Source organism: Mustelus asterias, unplaced genomic scaffold (assembly GCF_964213995.1).
Source record: "Mustelus asterias unplaced genomic scaffold, sMusAst1.hap1.1 HAP1_SCAFFOLD_94, whole genome shotgun sequence".
Lineage (NCBI taxonomy): Eukaryota > Metazoa > Chordata > Chondrichthyes > Carcharhiniformes > Triakidae > Mustelus > Mustelus asterias.
In genome coordinates, this window is record NW_027590142.1 from 860,521 (window position 1) to 880,095 (window position 19,575).

Below are 19,575 nucleotides of genomic sequence, written 5' to 3' on the forward strand. Positions count from 1 at the left end.
ACTGTGGACAAGGGACCATGGTGACGGTGACTGCAGGTAAGGACCGTAAATTTATTTAGTAAGTGTTTTACTTGAGTTTTTGTTTTATATTTTTTCTCGATTTTATTAATTCACTTGTTCACTGAAATGTGGTTTGGTGGATTATGTGCTGAAAATCTTTACAATGTTTCATGTGATTCTGCTTAAAATGGGGGTTATAGAATTCTACTGATAATTGACAAAAGGTGAGTGATTCAGTCTCTGTTGTGATTTGGTGTTTATCTGCTGAGGACATTGTGTGGTTGGGTTACTTTAAGTACCTACCTTCTGTTAAACAGTTCGGCGTTTCTGCAATGTTTTATCTCGGTGACATATAGTGGCTGCGAGTTGTACCATCAACTGCACAAGTGTTTGACGTCTAACCCAATATTAACAAAACGTGTTAAAGTTTCTGCATTAATATTATGAACATGTTCCACTTAATCACAATGCTGCTTTTGTTATGTCGTTGTTGTGCTCATTTTAATTATTAGTTACTTTGGTGACGGGCGGATTGGCTGGATTTTATATTGAGATTTTCTTGCAATGTTGCATTTGCAGAGGAGATTTGCCAGGATGCTGCCTGGTTTGGAGGGTCGGTCTTATGAGGAAAGGTTGAGGGAGCTGGGGCTGTTCTCTCTGGAGCGGAGGAGGCTGAGGGGGGGGGGGATATAATAGAGGTTTATAAAATGATAAAGGGGATAGATAGAGTGAACGTTCAAAGACTATTTCCTCGGGTGGATGGAGCTTTTACAAGGGGGCATAACTATAGGGTTCATGGTGGGAGATATAGGAAGGATATCAGAGGTAGGTTCTTTACGCAGAGAGTGGTTGGGGTGTGGAATGGTCTGTCTGCAGTGATAGTGGAGTCAGACATTTTAGGAACATTTAAGCGGTTATTGGATAGGCACATGGAGCCACCAGGATGATAGGGAGTGGGATAGCTTGATCTTGGTTTCAGATAAAGCTCGGCACAACATCGTGGGCCGAAGGGCCTCTCCTGTGCTGTACTGTTCTATGTTCTATGATTCTGTTGAAAGTGTTTGTAGAATTGAGCTGCTTCTGCATGAAACGGAGTTCAGTCGCTCAGTGATGTGCATTTCTGGTGAGGAGATTTTGTATCTGGGTGACTTTGAATAAGTAAAACGTGTGAGATGGTTTTTCGATTCAGCATTGTTTCTGCATTGTTTAAAGTCGGTTACACTGATCTGTTATACGCTTTGTGCTTGAATACAAACAGTCTATAGGTGTTAAATTGCTTGACAGAAATCGGGCATGCTTTATTGCATTTGTATTTTTTTATCGTAAGTGATAATTGCAGATCACGCCGCTCGTTCAGAACATAGTTTGCCACTGCAATCACTGTTTGGGGTATCTGCAATGTTTAACCTCGGTGATATCTGATGGCTGAAGTTTTTCCCATATGTTTAAATATGTTTGAAATTTGACCCAATATAAATAAAATGTGTTAAAGTTTCAATACTAATTTGTCGGACATATTCCACCTCCGCGCAACGTTATTGCTATTATTCCATATTTCTGTTTAGGTTAATGATTCATGCATTTGGTGACGAGCTGTTTTGCTGAATTCAACATTGAGATGTTCTTGCAATGTTCCATTTGATTCTGTTGAATGAATAATTGAGCTGCTATTCCGTGAAACGGGGTTCCATCCCTCAGTGATCTGTTTTGGAGTGTTTCTTTTGAGGAGATTTTGTGGTTCGGCCACTGTGAATATTTAAAATGTGTGAAATGGTTTGGCATTTCAGCATTGTTCTGCATTGTTTAATCTCGGTGGTACTGAGCTGTTACACGTTTTCTGGTTGAAAGCAAACAATCTATGAGTTTGAAAATCCATGTAGAGAGAAAACAGGCAGGTTTTGGGAAAAAGATAGAGACATTACAGCGTTTTTATAAATTTTAACTAACGCTTCCAAATTAAAATAAATCATGACTTACAAAGTTCATTCGGACAGTAAGTCGTTGCTGCAGTCACAAACTTCTCATTAACAAGTTTGATAGTAAAATTAATATGAATCAAACAATTATTAATCGGTAATATTCACCATTCACCACATTCACCAAAGATTATTTTGTATTAATATCATTTAGCATTAATGACTTCTACTAGTTCTGCTGTGCTTTGCACACAATTAACATGACCAGAAAAAATTCTGTGCTGGAAATATTTTGTGATAATTCCAGAAACTATTTCAATGATAACATGCTGCTTCCACAGCAGCGCTCAGTTTAACAAGATACTTTGCATTAATCGTTATCTCCTTGATTAAGTTCGCATTCACTTAAATATGAGTTTCGGAAAATAAGACATTGCTATTTGGCAATTTATGTATCCGATTGTTACATTCTTTCTGTGCAGGCGCAACCACATTATTCCTTCCAAGTAATCTATAGTTGGATACACGATAATTAATCCCTAATCTAATCTTAAAATTTGTTGAACTGTTTGTGGTTGCTCAATTGTTTCTGTATTGTTTAGCTCAGTGATAATGAGCAGTTACACGTTTTCTGGCTAAATGAAAATAAATCTGCGTTTGAAAATTCTTGTAGGGATAAAACAAACAGATTTCGGAAAAATAAAATAAATACATGTTATAGTATCTTATTAGTGTTAACTGATGCTTAAGAATTAAAATAAATCATGAATTACAATTCTCACTATGCCACTATATCTCTGTTAGGGACATTACTCATTTTCAGAAAAAGTACATTTTTGCCCAGTTTTCGAGATTTGAGACAGACAGGGAGAGATATTTAAAGATTGAAGGGAGTTTTGAAATGAATATCAGTTTAATTTAAAATAGTTTATTGATTTTTTTGTTGTTGCAATTTTATCATTGATAAATTAGAATCAAACTGTTTGAATAAATTTGGCAGATTGAACAGAGATTTCTGACGGGTGGAATTCGCTTACACTCAAGTAATTGTTCATTAGATTAGATTATGTTTGAATTGTAGTAAATTAAATTGTAGTAAAGTGTCAATAGAAACTGGCTAAAGATGGAGAAGTTAATGCTTGAAATGCAAAAAGATTAATTTATATAAAATATTATAATAATATTATATATATTATAAAAGTAATCTTAGCTCTTCACTTAATAATAACATTCTGTCTCCCACTACTGCTGAACACAGGATAGAATTATGGGAAGAATAAATAACGGAACAGAAGAATTGATTCTATCTGAACCTTATGTTCTTATTAAATATTATAATGAAAAAAAAGTCTGGACTTGTATTCTGCATCATGTTTTAGTGTTACAGAGGATTTGAATCAATTGTCCTCTTTGTGTTTGCACTGTTTAATTCAGATCTTCTTTAATTAAACGATATGTTCAGTAATTAAGTTATTTGGATGCTCTAAATTATTAAATCTAGGAAGCAGTATGATTGATTTCAAACTGTCAGGCCGTTACCGCCTATAGAAATTCAGAACTATGCATTTTAACACGTTTGTAGGTTATAATAAGACATTTGTAGTAAAGGTTAAAAAGTTAAAATATTACAATGTGATTAGATTTAAGTAAATGAATGACAGATGTCTGAATGTTTCCATTCAGTAATTTGAAATTATTGTTCAACATTGTCTAAGATTTAATTGTAACCTAATTATTTAACAATGTTGGAGGCAGAAGCACGTTTTGAATGATTGATAACTCATTTTATTACAGAGTACAAATCAGCTAACAGGAGAACGAACTGACAAATAACAATAACTTACAATATAATATTAATTCAAAACAAAAGACCTTGAATATTGCACTGGCCTGCAAAATATCACCCGTTTTAGAGAATATTTAATTGTATCAGAAATGAATTCAGAAACAAAACATTTCTTTACTCAGCTGTGCTCAGCTCGATAAAGTGCTTTGCCTTGATTATTTTGTTGATTACATTTAATTAAGAAATTAGATCGAATCAGGTAATGATTTTCAACGTACATGTTTCTTGGTTTGTTTAATTGTTACTGTGTCACTGCATCTCTGTTAGGGACACTGAATTGTTACTGTGTCACTGCATCTCTGTTAGGGACACTGAATTGTTACAGTGTCACTGCATCTCTGTTAGGGACCCTGAATTGTTACTGTGTCACTGTATCTCTGTTAGGGACATTGAATTGTTACAGTGTCACTGTATCTCTGTTAGGGACATGGAATTGTCCTGAATCTGTTATTTTCGATTGCTCATTTTCAGCGAAATTACATTTTTACTTAGTTTTCGAGAAGTGAGACAGAGAAATAATTAAAAATTGACAGGAGTTTTGGAATGAATATCAGTTTTATTTAAAAGAGGTTATTGATTTTCTGTTGTTGTAAGTTGTTCATTAATCAATTAGAATCGAACAGTTTGAATGAAATTGACAGATTGAACAGACATATCTGCTGGGAAATCGATTGTTGCACCGTAATGTGTCTGTTGTCCGCGTGGTCACCGTGTTGGTGCCAGGAATCTGCCTGACTGGTTGTAAATCTTCTGGTTCCTTCGCCTGTATTTCAGGGAGTGAAATTTGATTTATTTCTTCAATACACTTGTACCTGTGAGAAATGTGACAGTTTGACTTGATGTTTGATTTGGCGTCTCTGAAATTAGATCCCTAAAGCATAATGTTACCATGAGAGAGAGAGCAGAAACGTCAGACTGGAGCGGGAGAATTGGGTGATTTTTAAGCAGTGATGTACCTGCCTTGGGAATGCTCGATGAGCAAATGGAAAGTGAGATTTACTATATTGTACTCCATACTAGAGCAGTCCCTAACCTGTTTAGTAGGACAGTTGGAGGGTCAAATTCATTTGCATCTTATTTTTAATCTTCTAAAGGTATTTTAGAGTCATTTGCTCGGCCAGAATTTTTAATCTTCCCGAATTGTTCCTTGAGAAAGTGTTGATATGAAGCATCTTTGAATAACTGCAGTCCATATGCTGCAGGCATCCGCCGTGCTGTTGGGCAGGCAGTTCCAGGATTTTCACCCAGCGACAGTGAAGGAACTGAGATATTGTTTCAAGTCAGGACGGAGGGGAGCTTGCAGGTGGTAGTGTTCATATGTGGCTGCCGCCCTTGCCCTGCTAGGATGTAAAGGCAGCGGGCTTGGACAATGTTTTCTATGGAGCCTTGGTGAGTTGCTGCAGTGCATTTTGTATATAATACACACTGCTGATACTGCTTGTTAATGATGGAGAAAATGAATAGGATGAATGAGAGGGCGGGTAACCTTATGGGCTACCTTACCTGAGCGTTACCTTATGGGCGACTTAGCCCTGGATTGTGTCAAATTTCTTGAGTTTTAACAAGTTTCGCTCATTGAGGAAAGAGGAAATTATTCATTGTGACTGACTTGTGAAAGATTTAACTGTTTTTCTAACCTTTGACCCGCAGTCCGTATTGTGCTCACATATCACTCCCACTGACTGTGTGAGTGGGTGAGTTTGTGTGGAGTGAGGGTGCTTTTCCAAACTGAATCAGCCAGCTAGAGACTTACACACATCACACATTCTCACACACATAAATACACACATATACACTCTCATATTCTCTCACACATGCACACATACATACTCAGACTTACTTACCCTCTCATACGATCTCTCTCACAAACCCATAGACATTCTCTCTGTCTCACGTTCTACATACACTCTCAAATACAAATGCATACATATTCTCGCTCTCTCAATCAATCTCTCACACTCCCATACACAAAAGCACTCACACACACACACACCCACGCACATTCTCTCTTACACGCAGACGCACACTCTCACATAAGCACAGTCTCACACTTTCGCACACGCACTCTCACATGCACTCTCTCTCCCACACTCTGTCACACACGCTCAAGCTATCTCACATTTATTCACACAGGCTCTCTCACAATTCCTCTTGGACACGCATCTCTCTCTCTCTCTCACGCACACACGCATATATTTCTATTTCTCTTGCACACACTATCTCACACCTGTACATTCTTGCTCTCACACACTGGCTCTCTCACAAACACTCTCTCACAAACATAGAACATGCACACACTGTAACACACATTCTTACACACAGACACAGTCTCTCACATAAGCACAGTCATACGTACACATTATCCCTCACATACACACACACACACACATGCACTATCCCTCTCACATTCCCTCTTCCGTACTCTCATTCCGTCTCACACTCATTCACACACACACACGCACACACATGCACTATCCCTCTCACATTCCCTCTTCTGTACTCTCATTCCGTCTCACACTCAGTCACATACTCTCTCTCATACGAACACTTGCACACGCATTCTCTTACATAGGCACATATTTCTCTCTCTTTCACACGCTCACTTCCTTACACATTGTCTCACAGATGCACAATCTTGCTCTCAAATACTGTCTCTCACAAACACCCTCCCTTTCACACACACACAGTCTCGACATCTCTCACACACGGACACACATGTATATGCAACGTATCTCTCAAACACTCCACCTATCACAGGCACATGTTATCTCAACGGTTATTTCACTCACACACACTCACATATCCATTCTGTCTAAGTTTCACACTTTTTGTCGCTCACACACACTCTCCCCGCCCCTCCACACACACACACACACACACACACACACACACACACACACACACACACATATAGTTTGAAGAACAGAGACATACTCTCACATAAATAAAGAATAACTCTTCAAACACACTCTCTCTCTCTCACACACAGACACACACATTCTCTATCTCACATATCCTTCCTCTCACGCACACTCTCTTTTCTTGCACGCACAAAGCTCTCATGTGTCTGACCCACTCTCACACACATAAACACACACAACGTCTCTCTCTCTCACACAAAAACTCTCTCACGCTCTCTCTGTCTCTCTCTGTCTGTCTGTCTGTCTCTCTCTCTCTCTCTCTCTCACACACACACACACTCAAACATATTGCTTCTATCACCCACACACATTGCACACATCTTTCTCACTCACACGCCATCCCATGCACACTTTCACACACTGATGAACCTACTATTTTGCTTTCCAATAGGCACTCCCTCTCACACACACTGTCTTTCACATGAACACAACACTCTCTCCCACACACACATACCCTCCCTCTCAAGCACACACACTCTCTTTCACAGACACCCTATATCACATATAGACACACTCCTTTTCACATAAACACACACTCAATCACACACAGAAGAACTCTCTCACACAGACTGCCCACACACACACTTTCAAGAAGAGACACGCTCTCACACACAAAAAATAACTCTTCAAATACACATTCTCTCTCACACACACACACATTACTTCACACACCCTTTCTCTCACGCATACTCTCCCCTCTTGCACACACAGCCCACTGTCTCACACATGTGCAAATGCAGTCCATCACACACAGGCATCCTCAGACTCACACCTCTCTCTCTCTCTTATTCACACACACCCAAACACCCTCTCACACACTTTCTATCTCTCATACGTCAGAGTGTCTGTCCTTGACATCATAGAATAGAATCATAGGATCCTACAGTGCAGAAGGAGGCCATTCAGCCCATCGAGTCTGCCACAACAGCAATCCCACCAAAGCCCTATCCCCATAATCACATGTATTTACCCTAACTAGTCTCCCTAACACTAAGGGGCAATTTACCACGGCCAATCCACCGAACCCGCACATCATTAGACTCTGGGAGGAAACAGGAGCACCCAAGGAAAACGCAAGCAGACATGGGGTGAACTTACAAACTCCACACAGACACTGACCCAAGTCGGGGATCGAACTGTGAGGCACCAGCGCTAATCACTGTGCCACCGTGCCACCGCCCTCCCCCCTCTACCCCCCTCCAACCCGGTAGCACTTGAATGAGGGTGGGATCGAGGAGCCCGAATAAAACTCAAGTGAATAAGATCGGCGGGAAATTCTTCTCTGTTTGGAGTCATACTTAGCACAAAGCAAGATGGTAATGGTTGTTGGAGGTCAAATATCTAAGTTGAGATATCACTGCAGGATTTCAGCAGGGGACTATTCTGGGACGAACAATCTTCTACTGCTTCATCAATGACATTCCATCCAACATGAGGTCAGAAGTAGGGATTTCCATGTGTTACACCGGACATAAAGACACAATAAATAAGGAGGAACTTGCCTGAGACTAAGTCTGCCTGTCTCCCAATACTGGTGTAAATTTGGTGTTTGATTCCTGTGCAACCCATCCTAGTTTTGCTGTAAGCTTCCCTTCCAGCTCCCTCAGTCGGTCTATTTGTTCACTGATACGTGTTTCTTAAAAAAAGGCATCGACATGAAAGCAGCTGCCCGGTGACCTACACTGCTGCCTGACTTTACACAGCCCTGTTTCTGAAAGCTGATCAATGTGGAGAATCGGGAAAAGATCGATGGAGAGGAAGAGGAGGAGGTGGCCCACTGACTCTCTCACCCTCATCTACGCTTACTCACTCAAGCTCAATCTCTCATCCTCACTCAAAGAACTTCAGTCACTCACCCTATCTTACCTACCTTCCCTCGCTGACACACTCTCACTCACTCACCCTCACTTACTCATTCCCACTCACTCATCCCCACTCACTCACCCTCACTCACCGTTGTTCACTCGTCCTTTCTCACTCACTCACACACTCAACCTCACTCACTCACCCTCAGAAACTCACTGATCCTCATTCACCCTGAGTCGCTCACCCTCACACCCTCACTCACTCACACTCACACAAATTCGCTCACTCACTCTCATCCATCCTCACTCACTCACCCACACTCAGTCACACACCATCACTCGTTCAAACTCGATCACACACCCTGACTCACTCATCCTCACACCCTCACTTGCTCACTCACATTCACTCACTCACTCACCCACACTCACTCACTCGCTCACTGTCACTCAGCCACCCACACTCACACACCATCACTGACCCAACCTCACTCACTAAACCTCAGTCATTCACTCAGAGTCTCAGTCACTCGCCAACACTCATAGAATCATAGAAACCCTACAGTGCAGAAGGAGGCCATTCGGCCCATCGAGTCTGCACCGACCACAATCCCACCCAGGCCCTATCCCCACATATTTTACCCACTAATCCCTCTAACCTACGCATCCCAGGACTCTAAGGGGCTTTTTTTTTTTAACCTGGCCAATCAACCTAACCAGCACATCTTTGGACTGTGGGAGGAAACCGGAGCACCCGGAGGAAACCCACGCAGACACGAGGAGAATGTGCAAACTCCACACAGACAGTGACCCGAGCCGGGAATCGAACCCGGTTCCCTGGAGCTGTGAAGCAGCAGTGCTAACCACTGTGCTACCGTGCCGCCCTAAAATAAATTTACAGAACCAGTACCTTGTCCAATACGCAACAGCAGCGAAATGTGGGCTCGTCCGGGATTTGAACCCGGGACCTCTCGCAAGCTTATGAATTTCAACACCCAAAGCGAGAATCATACCCCTAGACCAACGAGCCTCACACTCCCCCTCAGTCAATCACACTACTTACCCACCCTCACTCATCCAATCTCACTCACACTCTCACTCACCGTCGCTCACTCACCCCACTTACCCACCCTCACTCATCTCATCTCACCCCCACACACTCAAGCTCAATCACCGTCTCGCTCACTTACGCCACCTCAAACATTCAACCTCACTCACACTCACGCACCTACATTCACTCACACACCCTCACATATTCACCATCACTCAACTTCACCCACCCAAACTCACAGATCCTCAATCACTCATCCTCACTCAAACACCTTCACTCACTCACCCTCACTCACCCACCCATTCGCACTCATTCTCCCTCACATACTCTCGCACACCACCCTCAGTAACACACCCTGACTCACTCACTCTCACACCCTCAGTTACTCAGTCACATTCTCTCCCTCACCCTCAGTCACACTCTCACTCACCCACCCTCACTAACCTTGACGCATCTTCACTCACTCACCCTCATTCATTCATTCTCGCTCACCGACACTCACTCACCCATCTTCACTCACACACTCAGCTACCTTCACTCACCCACCGTCTCTCACACACCCTCATTTACTCACGCCCTCTCACCCTCACCCACACTCACTCACCCTCAATCACTCATCCTCACTCAAAGAACTTCACTCACTCACCCTCACTTACCCATCTTCGATCACTCACACACCATCACTCATCCACTCTCTCTCATTCAATCACTCACCCTCAAGCACTCACACTCTCTCACTCATTCTCACTAAATCTGTGTGGGGAGGTCTGCAACGAGAGAGAAGAAAGAACTCAAGAGGCAGTTTGGTGTTCAAATGTGGGAGCTGCCCTGGGAGTGCAGAGAGCTGGAGGGAATCGCTGGGGGATCAGGGCCAGGGACAATGGCAAAGAGCCGGGGAGAACAGGAGGCATGGTAAAGGGCAGAGAGCAGGGGAACAGGGCAGAGAGCCGGGGGAAAGGGCACATAGCCGGGAAACAGGGCAGAGAGCCGGGAGAAAGTGCAGAGAGCCGGGGGAAAGGGCAGAAAAACGCGTGAAAGGGCAGAGAGCCGGGCAGGAAGGGCAGAGAGCCAGGAGAAAGGGCAGGGGGACAGGAGAAAGGGTAGGGAGCCAGGGGAAAGGGCAGATAGCCCAGTGGAAAGGGTAGAGAGTCAGGGGGAAAGGGCAAAGAGCCAGGAGAAAGGGCAGAGAGCCGGGGAGAACGGCAGAGAGACCAGAGAAGGGGACAAAGCCAGGAGAAAGGGCGGAGAGCCAGGGGAAAGGGTAGAGAGACCAGAGAAGGGGAGAGAGCCAGGAGAAAGGGCAGAGAGCCGGGGGAAAGGGTAAAGAGACCAGGGAAAGGGGAGAGAGGCAGGAGAAAGGGCAGGGAGGCAGGGAAAAGGGCAGAGAGATGATGGAAACGGCAGAGGGCCGGGGGAAGGGGAAAGAGGGTAGGGAGCAGGGACAGAATGTCGGGAGCAGGGCAAGAGGGCAGAGAGCCGGGGTAAAGGGTAGGGAGCTTAGGGAAAGGGCAGAGAAGCAGGGGAGGGGGCACAGAGCTGGAGAGAAGTGTGGAGAGCCAGTTGGAAGTGCGGTTAGCCAGGTGAAAGGGGAAACAAAACACCGGGAATGGCAGAGAGCAGGGGAAGGGGCAAAGAGCCGGGGAAAATGGACAGAGGGTGAGTGATCGACGGGCGGAGTGAAGAGGTGCAAAATAGAGCTAGCACCACAATCAGATCATCTGTAATCTCAGTGAATGATGGAGGAGACGTCAGGGCCCGAATGGCCAACTCTTGCTATTAATGTATGACCCTTCAATTAGTCAATGTTGCAATTATTTGAATTTGTAATCACATTTAGAGTTTCCTGGTCATTCAGTAAGTATTCATTCCGAAGGTAGTTTTGAAACAAAGTCACTAATCTTCGTTTTGTGGAGTGAGAGGCAGTGAGTTGGAGAGAGGAAGGGGCATCAGTCAGTTTGAACACAGGCAATATCCAAAACTACAATGTGAAGATGCCGGCGTTAGGTTGGGGTGGGCACATTAAGGAGTCTCACAACACCAGGTTAAAGTCCAACAGGCTTATTTGCAATCGCAAGCTTTTGGAGCTCCTTCATCAGGTGAGTGGATGATATGAATGAAGAGACAACTTTTTCATCACAAAGTGCTGTTGTTTGAGCAATAAGTAGTGGCTGCAATAATGGAGAAAATCTTTGCCCTTCTCTGTTAATCCAATGAATGGTATGTCATTTTGAGGCGATCAGAATGTTTTTTCGTTCTAATCTGATAAAGGTGGAGACAGGGATATGAGTTTCGACAGAGATGATGATTCCCAAATGATAGAAGTAACAGAATCTCAAAGGTGGATGTAGGTTTTAATCGGGAAATATTAGGATAAGTTCATAATTCTCATCAATGTTTGAGATAGAAACATAGAAAATAGAAGCAGGAGTAGGCCATTCAGCCCTTTGAACCTACTCCGCCCTTCACTTTGGTCAGAGCTCATCAATATCCTGATCACACCTACTACCCATATCACTTGATCCCTTTAGCCCCAAGAGCGATATCTAATATAGAAACATATTTGTAACAACTTGTTTGATGACTTAATAAACGCAAGTAAGAGTCTAACTTGTTCAATCGGCCATTCGTTCCCAGTGGCACCGTCTCTGCCCACTCTCTATAGCCTGGTCTCCTCCTGTCAGCAACACAGCTCCGACGGCTCCGTCACCTACAGCTGTTTGGCGATGGACTACTCTCCAGATGTCTCCAAACTGACCTGGAAGAAAAATGGGCAGCCGATCACCACTGGGTTTAAGACTTACCCGTCAGTGAGAAACACGAAGGGAACCTACACCCTGACCAGCCAATTAACCATCAACGACTCAGAGGGAGACTGCAGCAAAATCGACTGTGAGGTTCGACACAGCGGCTCAGTCAAGAGCATTGGAATGCACTGTAAGTGTTGTGGAACCTGGGCAAGACAAGGATGCGCTGATTGAACTGTATAAGGTCTTCATTATAACTGATTTGTCGCACACTGAAAAATTTGAATTAGGCAAAATCCAGGTAAGTGTCTACTGACCGAAACGTTGCTCAGAACCAAAGAACAACAGAAATGTTGCTGTGCAGAATCAGCCCATTTAGCCCATCATATCTGTTCTATCCGAATGGGAGAACGAATAAATGAGCCAGACATTTTAAACCCATTTTCCAGCCCTTGCTCCGTAGCATTGCAGGTTACAGCATTTGAGATGCAGACCCAGATACCTTTTAAATGACCATGCTCCCTGGTAATGGAGCCGTCCACTTGGGGAATGAATTATTTCTGCCTACGTCACTTATAATTTTGTGAACCACAATTACGTCACGCCTCAGCCTTCTATTTCTAAGGAGAACAACCCCTGCCTATCCAATCTCGCCTCATGGCAGTAATTTTCAGGCCCTGGAAACATTCTTGTAAACCTTATCTGTCTCCAGAGTCAGTACGTCATTCCTGCAACGTGGTGACCAGAACTGTACAGCAAACTCCAAACGTGGCCTAACTAGTGTTTTATGCAGCTCCATCATCGCATCACTGTTTTTGTATTACATACCTCACGTAATAGAGGAATTTATCCGATATGTTTTCTTGATCAACTTGTCCAGCTGCCCGACCATCGACAAGGACCTTTGGACATGCTTTCCAAGGTCTTGCATTTCCTCAATCCCTCTCAACCTTCCATTTTATTGACTATTCCTTTGCTTTTTTTTCCCTCCCCAAATGCATTGTATGGCACTTTTGACGTTTGAATTCCATTCACCGTTTCCCTACCAATTCAACCAAACCATGGATATAATTCTCAAATTGGCAGCTATGGTGTTAAAATAAAAGAACTAGTTTTAATTGTTGTCAATTGAATCTTCAAGTAACGTCTAAACATGTGTTTGTTGAAGGTGACATCCCGCCAACCGTTATCCTCACCGTGAGTTCCAGTGAAGAAATCACAAGCAGACAATTTGCAACCATCGTCTGTTCAATCATCGATTTCCAGCCAAAGTCAATGACGGTGAAGTGGCTGAAGAATGGACAACCCATGGATTCAGGAATTGTCACCTCTCCTGCCTATGAAGTGAACGGAAACTTCTCGGCGAGCAGTCGGCTGACAGTCTCCGCTCGGGAATGGTTCAGCAAAGTAGTCTATACCTGCCAGGTCACTCATCAAGGATTCACCCAGAGTCAGAACATCAGCGGATCTCTGGGTAAGAGACTCAAACTGAGGAAAAAAATAAATCATTTGGATGTTAATCGGAATTAGGGATCTATTAACGTTAGTACAAAGCATAGAACAACTTCTAATTTACTGTCATGTGGTTTGCTGCATTAAGACAGTGCCCCATTCAGAATTTCATCACAACAGCAATTTTTGTTATTCCTCCATGAGATGTGCATTTACTTCCTAGCCCTGAGGGTAGTTAAGTGTCAACCACATTGCTGTGGATCTGGAGTCACACGCATGCGAGGCCAGATAAAGACAGCAGATTTACTTTTCCAAAGGGCATTCGTGAAACAGTTGGGCTTTCACAACAACGGCTTCATGATGATCATTTGACTTTTAGTTATAGATTTTTATTAAATTCAAATTTCACGATTTGCAGTGGTGAGATTTGAATCCGTGTCTCTGCAATTAGGCTCTTGTTCTCGGTCTCTGGATTACAAGTTCCTTGACAATACCACTGCCTCCCCTTCAATGAGTGTTTTTTCTATTTTGAAGGAACATAGTGAGTGAGGTGGCCTTGATGTCAGCTTTTTCCGGAGACAGCTGGTAAGGTTTGGAAGACAGAGGTGTCAGACTGTTTCACAGGTCACAGCACAGGGGTAAAATGTTGGAAAGTGCATTCACCCTATTTATAAATCAATGGCAAGCACTTGTTCCTGAGTTCGGGCATGGTATATTTGTTTGGGAATGCTGCAATGTTGATTCATGAGAATGATACTGCTGCTAAAATATTTTAATAAAGAGAATAATTTCGCAGAGCAAGCTGGTTTGCCATCGTCCATAGACGTTTTTAGGCGATAGTTAGAGGTTGATATCTCGAGGGCGACTTTATTTCCTTGTGGCTGAATGCTGCTGTCCTCCTTCTGAAAAGGGAACCAGGTTTGATTTTCATTTGTCATTCACAGGTCCTTCCCAGTGCCCTGATTCCACAGTGACGATACAGCCCCCGCCAATAGAACAGGTCTTACTGGAGGCAACAGTGACCTTAACCTGCATCATTTCTAATGCTCCCTATGGAGTCAACGTGTCCTGGATCCGAGACAGGAAGTGTTTGAAATCAGAGATTGCCGAAAAGCCTGGAGCGGATCCTGACAGCGTGGTCAGCAATTTAAACATCTCGACACAAGCCTGGCTGAGTGCGGCTGTGTTTGACTGCGTGGTGAGCCATCAAGGTCTACCGACTCCTTTAAGAAAATCCATCCACAAGGAAACAGGTGAGCTGAGAGATTGAAGCAATAAATGCGTTACTGTGTCTATTTCCAGTGCAAGTGTAATGGTCAGTGTTTAGTATTCAGTGCATTAATGGTCTCCTCTTTTTGGAACCTCTACTAGCTAAACACTCTGGGCCTGTAGACTTTTTATGGGGGAAATTTGATGTGTTAATGAATTAAAAGTGAACTGAAGGCGATGGCATTGTGTTCAGATGGTGTAAGGAGGGAGGCGTCTGGTGTGGAGCATAACAAGCAACACAGCGCAGTTGGGCCGAATAGCCTGATTCCGTGCCGTAATCTTTCTGAAACGTTCCAGTCCAATCCCGTGAGTTACTTCAGAAAACGATTGTGTTCCCTTCTCTAACAAGCTGGAAGTAAAAAAAAACCATTTAAAATCGAAAGCAAAGCACATTTTTTCTGATATCCAACCAGCAGCTTCATTGTATCTGGAATACTCCAGTTTATTGACATTTATTGTACATTTTCTGCAGATCCAAATCTGCGGGAACCGTCCGTGTCAGTCCTCCTGCCCTCGGCAGAAGAAGTCTCCATTCAGAGATTCGTCTCCCTCAGCTGCTTAGTGAGAGGTTTCGCCCCCCGAGAGATCTTCGTCAAGTGGACCGTCAATGACAAGCCGGTGAATCCCAGGAACTACAAGAACACCGAGGTGATGGCGGAGAATGGCAATAGCTCCTTCTTCATATACAGCTTATTATCCATTGCAGCAGAGGAGTGGTCCAGCGGCGCTTCTTATTCCTGTGTGGTGGGACATGAAGCCATCCCCTTGAAGATCATCAACAGAACGGTTGATAAATCCAGCGGTAAACCCAGTTTTGTGAACATTTCTCTTGCACTGATGGACACCGTTAATTCATGTCAATGAGATTCTTTCGGTTACATCTCAAACTGCAATAAAAACAATAAAGGACTTTTCCTCCCTTTGTGGTTCAAATACACAACCGCTTAATTGCTTGTATCTCAACCTTTCTATTGTTAGACCTGTTTGTTAGAGTCGGATATTTACAGCTCTCTGACCCAGGTCTTGTGGAAGCATTTCTCCCAGCTCAGATACAGCTTGGGTTAGAGACAGAATAGAGCACATTCATTACAGGATTCCGCTGAATAACTTTTGTCAACTTTCCACCCAAAGAGGAAAAAAATTGACAATTTCCCATTTCTGAAGAACAAACACAGCACATTTATATTTCGGCGTTCCTGCGCCTCTCATTGTCCATCCCTTTACCATTGATGTTGAGTTGCTGCACCACACAGACTGGGAACTGAAGTGAGGGTCACAAAGAAACATGGAGCGACAATCCTCCATTGGATAGAGGGGAAGTGAAATTGTTAGCACACTTGCCTCCAGTCTTCCGACGGAGAAAGTGAGAGATATTAATTAGCTCACTGTCCCCCCACATCCCTAACAAAGAGATGGGCGGGAAATTAGTTAACCCTTTGCACCTCCACTCTGCCAACAAAGAGAGAGGTCGGGCCATAAGTTAATCCACTTCACTCCCACTTCCTCACTGAAAAGACGAGGGATGTCATTATTTAACCCATTGTATCCCAGTGCCCCAACAGACAGAGGAGGATGGACACTTGAAACCCCACTGCCTCGCCACTTAGAACAAAGAACAAAGAAAATTACAGCACAGGAACAGGCCCTTTAGCCCTCCAAGCCTGCACCGACTATGCTGCCCGACTTAACTAAAATCCCCTACCCTTCCGGGGACCATATCCCTATATTCCCATCCAATTCATGTACTTGTCAAGACGCCCCTTAAAAGTCTCTACCGTGTCCACTTCCACTACCTCCCCCGGCAACGAGTTCCAGGCACCCATTACTCTCTGTGTAAAAAATCTCCCCCGTACATTGCCTTTAAACATTGCCCCTCGCACCTTAAACCTATGCCCCCGAGTAATTGACTCTTCCACCCTGGGAAAAAGCTTCTGACGATCCGCTCTGTCCATGCCTCTCATAATCTTGTAGACTTCTATCAGGTCTCCCCTCAACCTCCATCGCTCCAGTGAGAACAAACCAAGTTTCTCTAACCTCTCCTCATAGCTAATGCCCTCCATACCAGGCAACATCCTGGTAAATCTTTTCTGTACCCTCTCCAAAGCCTCCACATCCTTCTGGTAGTGTGGCGACCAGAATTGAACACTGTATTCCAAGTGCGGCCTAACTAAGGTTCTGTAAAGCTGCAACATGCCTTGCCAATTTTTAAACTAATACCCCGGCCGATGAAGGCAAGCATGCCGTATGCCTTCTTGAGTACCTTCTCCACCTGCATTGTCACTTTCAGTGACCTGAATACCTGTACACCCAGGTCCCTTTGCCTATCAATACTCTTAAGGGTTCTGCCATTTACTGTATATTTCCTATCTGTATTCGACCTTCCAGAATGCATTACTCTCATTTCTCCAGATTAACCTCCATCAGCCATCTCTACGCCCAAGTCTCCAACTGGTCTATATCCTGCTGTATCCTCTGATGGCCCTCAGCACTATCCGCAAATCCACCAACCTTTGTGTTGTCCGCAAACCTACTAATCAATCCAGTTATGGTTTACTCCAAATCAATTTTATATATTACAAACCAAAGGTACCAGCACTGATCCCTGAGGAACTCCACTTGTCACAACCCTCCATTCAGAAGCGCAGCCTTCCACTGCTACCCTCTGTCTTTCTTTGGCCGAGCCAGTTTTGTATCCATCTTGCCACCTCACCTCTGCTCCCATGCGACTTCACCTCCTGCACCAGTCTGCCATGTCAGAACCTTTTCAAAGGCCTTACTGAAGTCCATGTAGACAACATTCACTGCCCTACCCTCATCAATCATCTTCGTCACTTCCTCGAAGAACTCGATCAAGTTCGTGAGACACGACCTCCCCTTCACAAAACCATATTGCCTCTCCTGAATACGTCCACTTTTTTCCAAGTGGGAATAAATCCTGTCTCGAAGAATCCTCTCCAATAATTTCCCTACCACTGATGTAAGGCTCACTGGCCTGTAATTACCTGGATTATTCTTGCTACCCTTCTTAAGCAAAGGAACAACATTGGCTATTCTCCAATCCTCTGGGACCTCCCCTGCACTTTAACCTGGTGTTGTTAAACTTCTTACTGTGTTTACCCCAGTCCAACGCCGGCATCTCCACATCATGACCTCCCCTGCAGCCAGTGAGGATACAAAGATTTCTCTTAAGGCCCCAGCAATTTCCTCCCTTGCCTCTCTCAGTATTCTGGGGTATATCCCATCAGGTCCTGGGGACTTGTCCACATTAACGTTTCTCAAGAACCCCAATACCTCCTCCTTTTTGATCTCAATATGACTCAAACTATCTACACATCCTTTCACAGAATCATTATCCACCAAGTCCTTCTCTTTGGTGAATACTGACGCAAAATACGCACTTACTATCTCGCCCATGTCCTCTGGCTCCACGCATAAATTCCCTCCCTTGTCCTTGAGTGGGCCGACCCTCTCCCTGGCTACCCTCTTGCTCTTTATGTATGTATAAAAAGCCTTGGGATTTTCCTTAATCCTGTTGGCCAATGCTTTTTTATGACCCTCTTTAGCCCTTCTTACTCCTTGCTTAAGTTTCTTTCTACCTTCCTTGTATTCCACACTTGCTTCGTGTGTTCCCAGTCTCCTAGCTTTGATAAATACTTCCTTTTTTTCTCTTTGACTTGGCTCACGATATCTCTCGCTATCCAAGCTTCCCAAAACGTGCCATACTTATCCTTCATCCTTACAGGCATGTGCCTGTCCTGAATCCCTATCAAATTCCTCAATGAAAAGATGGGAATGCGATGATACAACCCACTGTACCCCCACTTCCTCAATGAAAAGACGAGGAATGTGATTATGTAACCCAGTGTAATTCCACCTCTTCAGTGGATAGAATCAAACCGGAAATTGCTTCACTGGCCAGAGAAGGGGAACTATGAGCTCATTAACCTCCCTCTCCCCAAGCAGAGTGTTTGGAAGGGAACGGCTCTCAACAATATGAGCTCAGTTGTGAACTGTAGCAAGTGGCTTCTGGTTTACTGGCCACAGATTATAAACTTCCATTATGCTAAACAGTCTATTAAAAATATATTTACAGAACATAATTTTGCATTTATACGTACATAGACAAACTATGCACAGACACAAAGACACCCACCCACAATGACACACATACACAAATAAAGATACGTATACACACACACACACAGACACACACATTCATACAAACAGATACACAAATGCACACATAGGCACACACTTGCACAAACAGGCACAGAAACAAAGGCATACACACTAACACTCAAATACGTATGCACACGCGCACAGAAACGCACACACATACATGAAAGCACACGCAAACATGCACATACACGAACAGGTACACAGACACACACACACACACACACACAAACACATATATACATATACACAAATACAGAGAGACACACATACATACAGATACGCACAAATACACAAACATATACTCATACAAATACAGGTAGATTAGCACACGTTCACGATGACAGAAATATAAACATAAAGACACACTGTCATAAACATTAATGCCCTTTCATGGA

At 43.7% G+C, this 19,575-nt stretch overlaps 1 protein-coding gene, 1 non-coding gene and 1 gene segment (V, D, J or C); 1 reads left to right on the top strand and 2 right to left on the bottom strand.

The window, feature by feature from the left end:
- LOC144484165 (uncharacterized) overlaps positions 1-19,575 on the bottom strand; it is a 385,513-nt gene that overhangs the window by 55,732 nt on the left and 310,206 nt on the right. The gene's annotated exons all lie outside the window — the stretch shown is intronic.
- Positions 5-15,865, top strand: LOC144484145 (Ig heavy chain C region-like). The segment is given in 5 exon segments: positions 5-36; positions 12,171-12,470; positions 13,449-13,754; positions 14,677-14,985; positions 15,474-15,865. Coding segments are annotated over 5 exon segments (1,326 nt in total).
- Positions 9,426-9,515, bottom strand: trnap-ugg (transfer RNA proline (anticodon UGG)). The gene is given in 2 exon segments: positions 9,426-9,461; positions 9,480-9,515. It is a non-coding gene; the product is annotated as a tRNA-Pro (tRNA).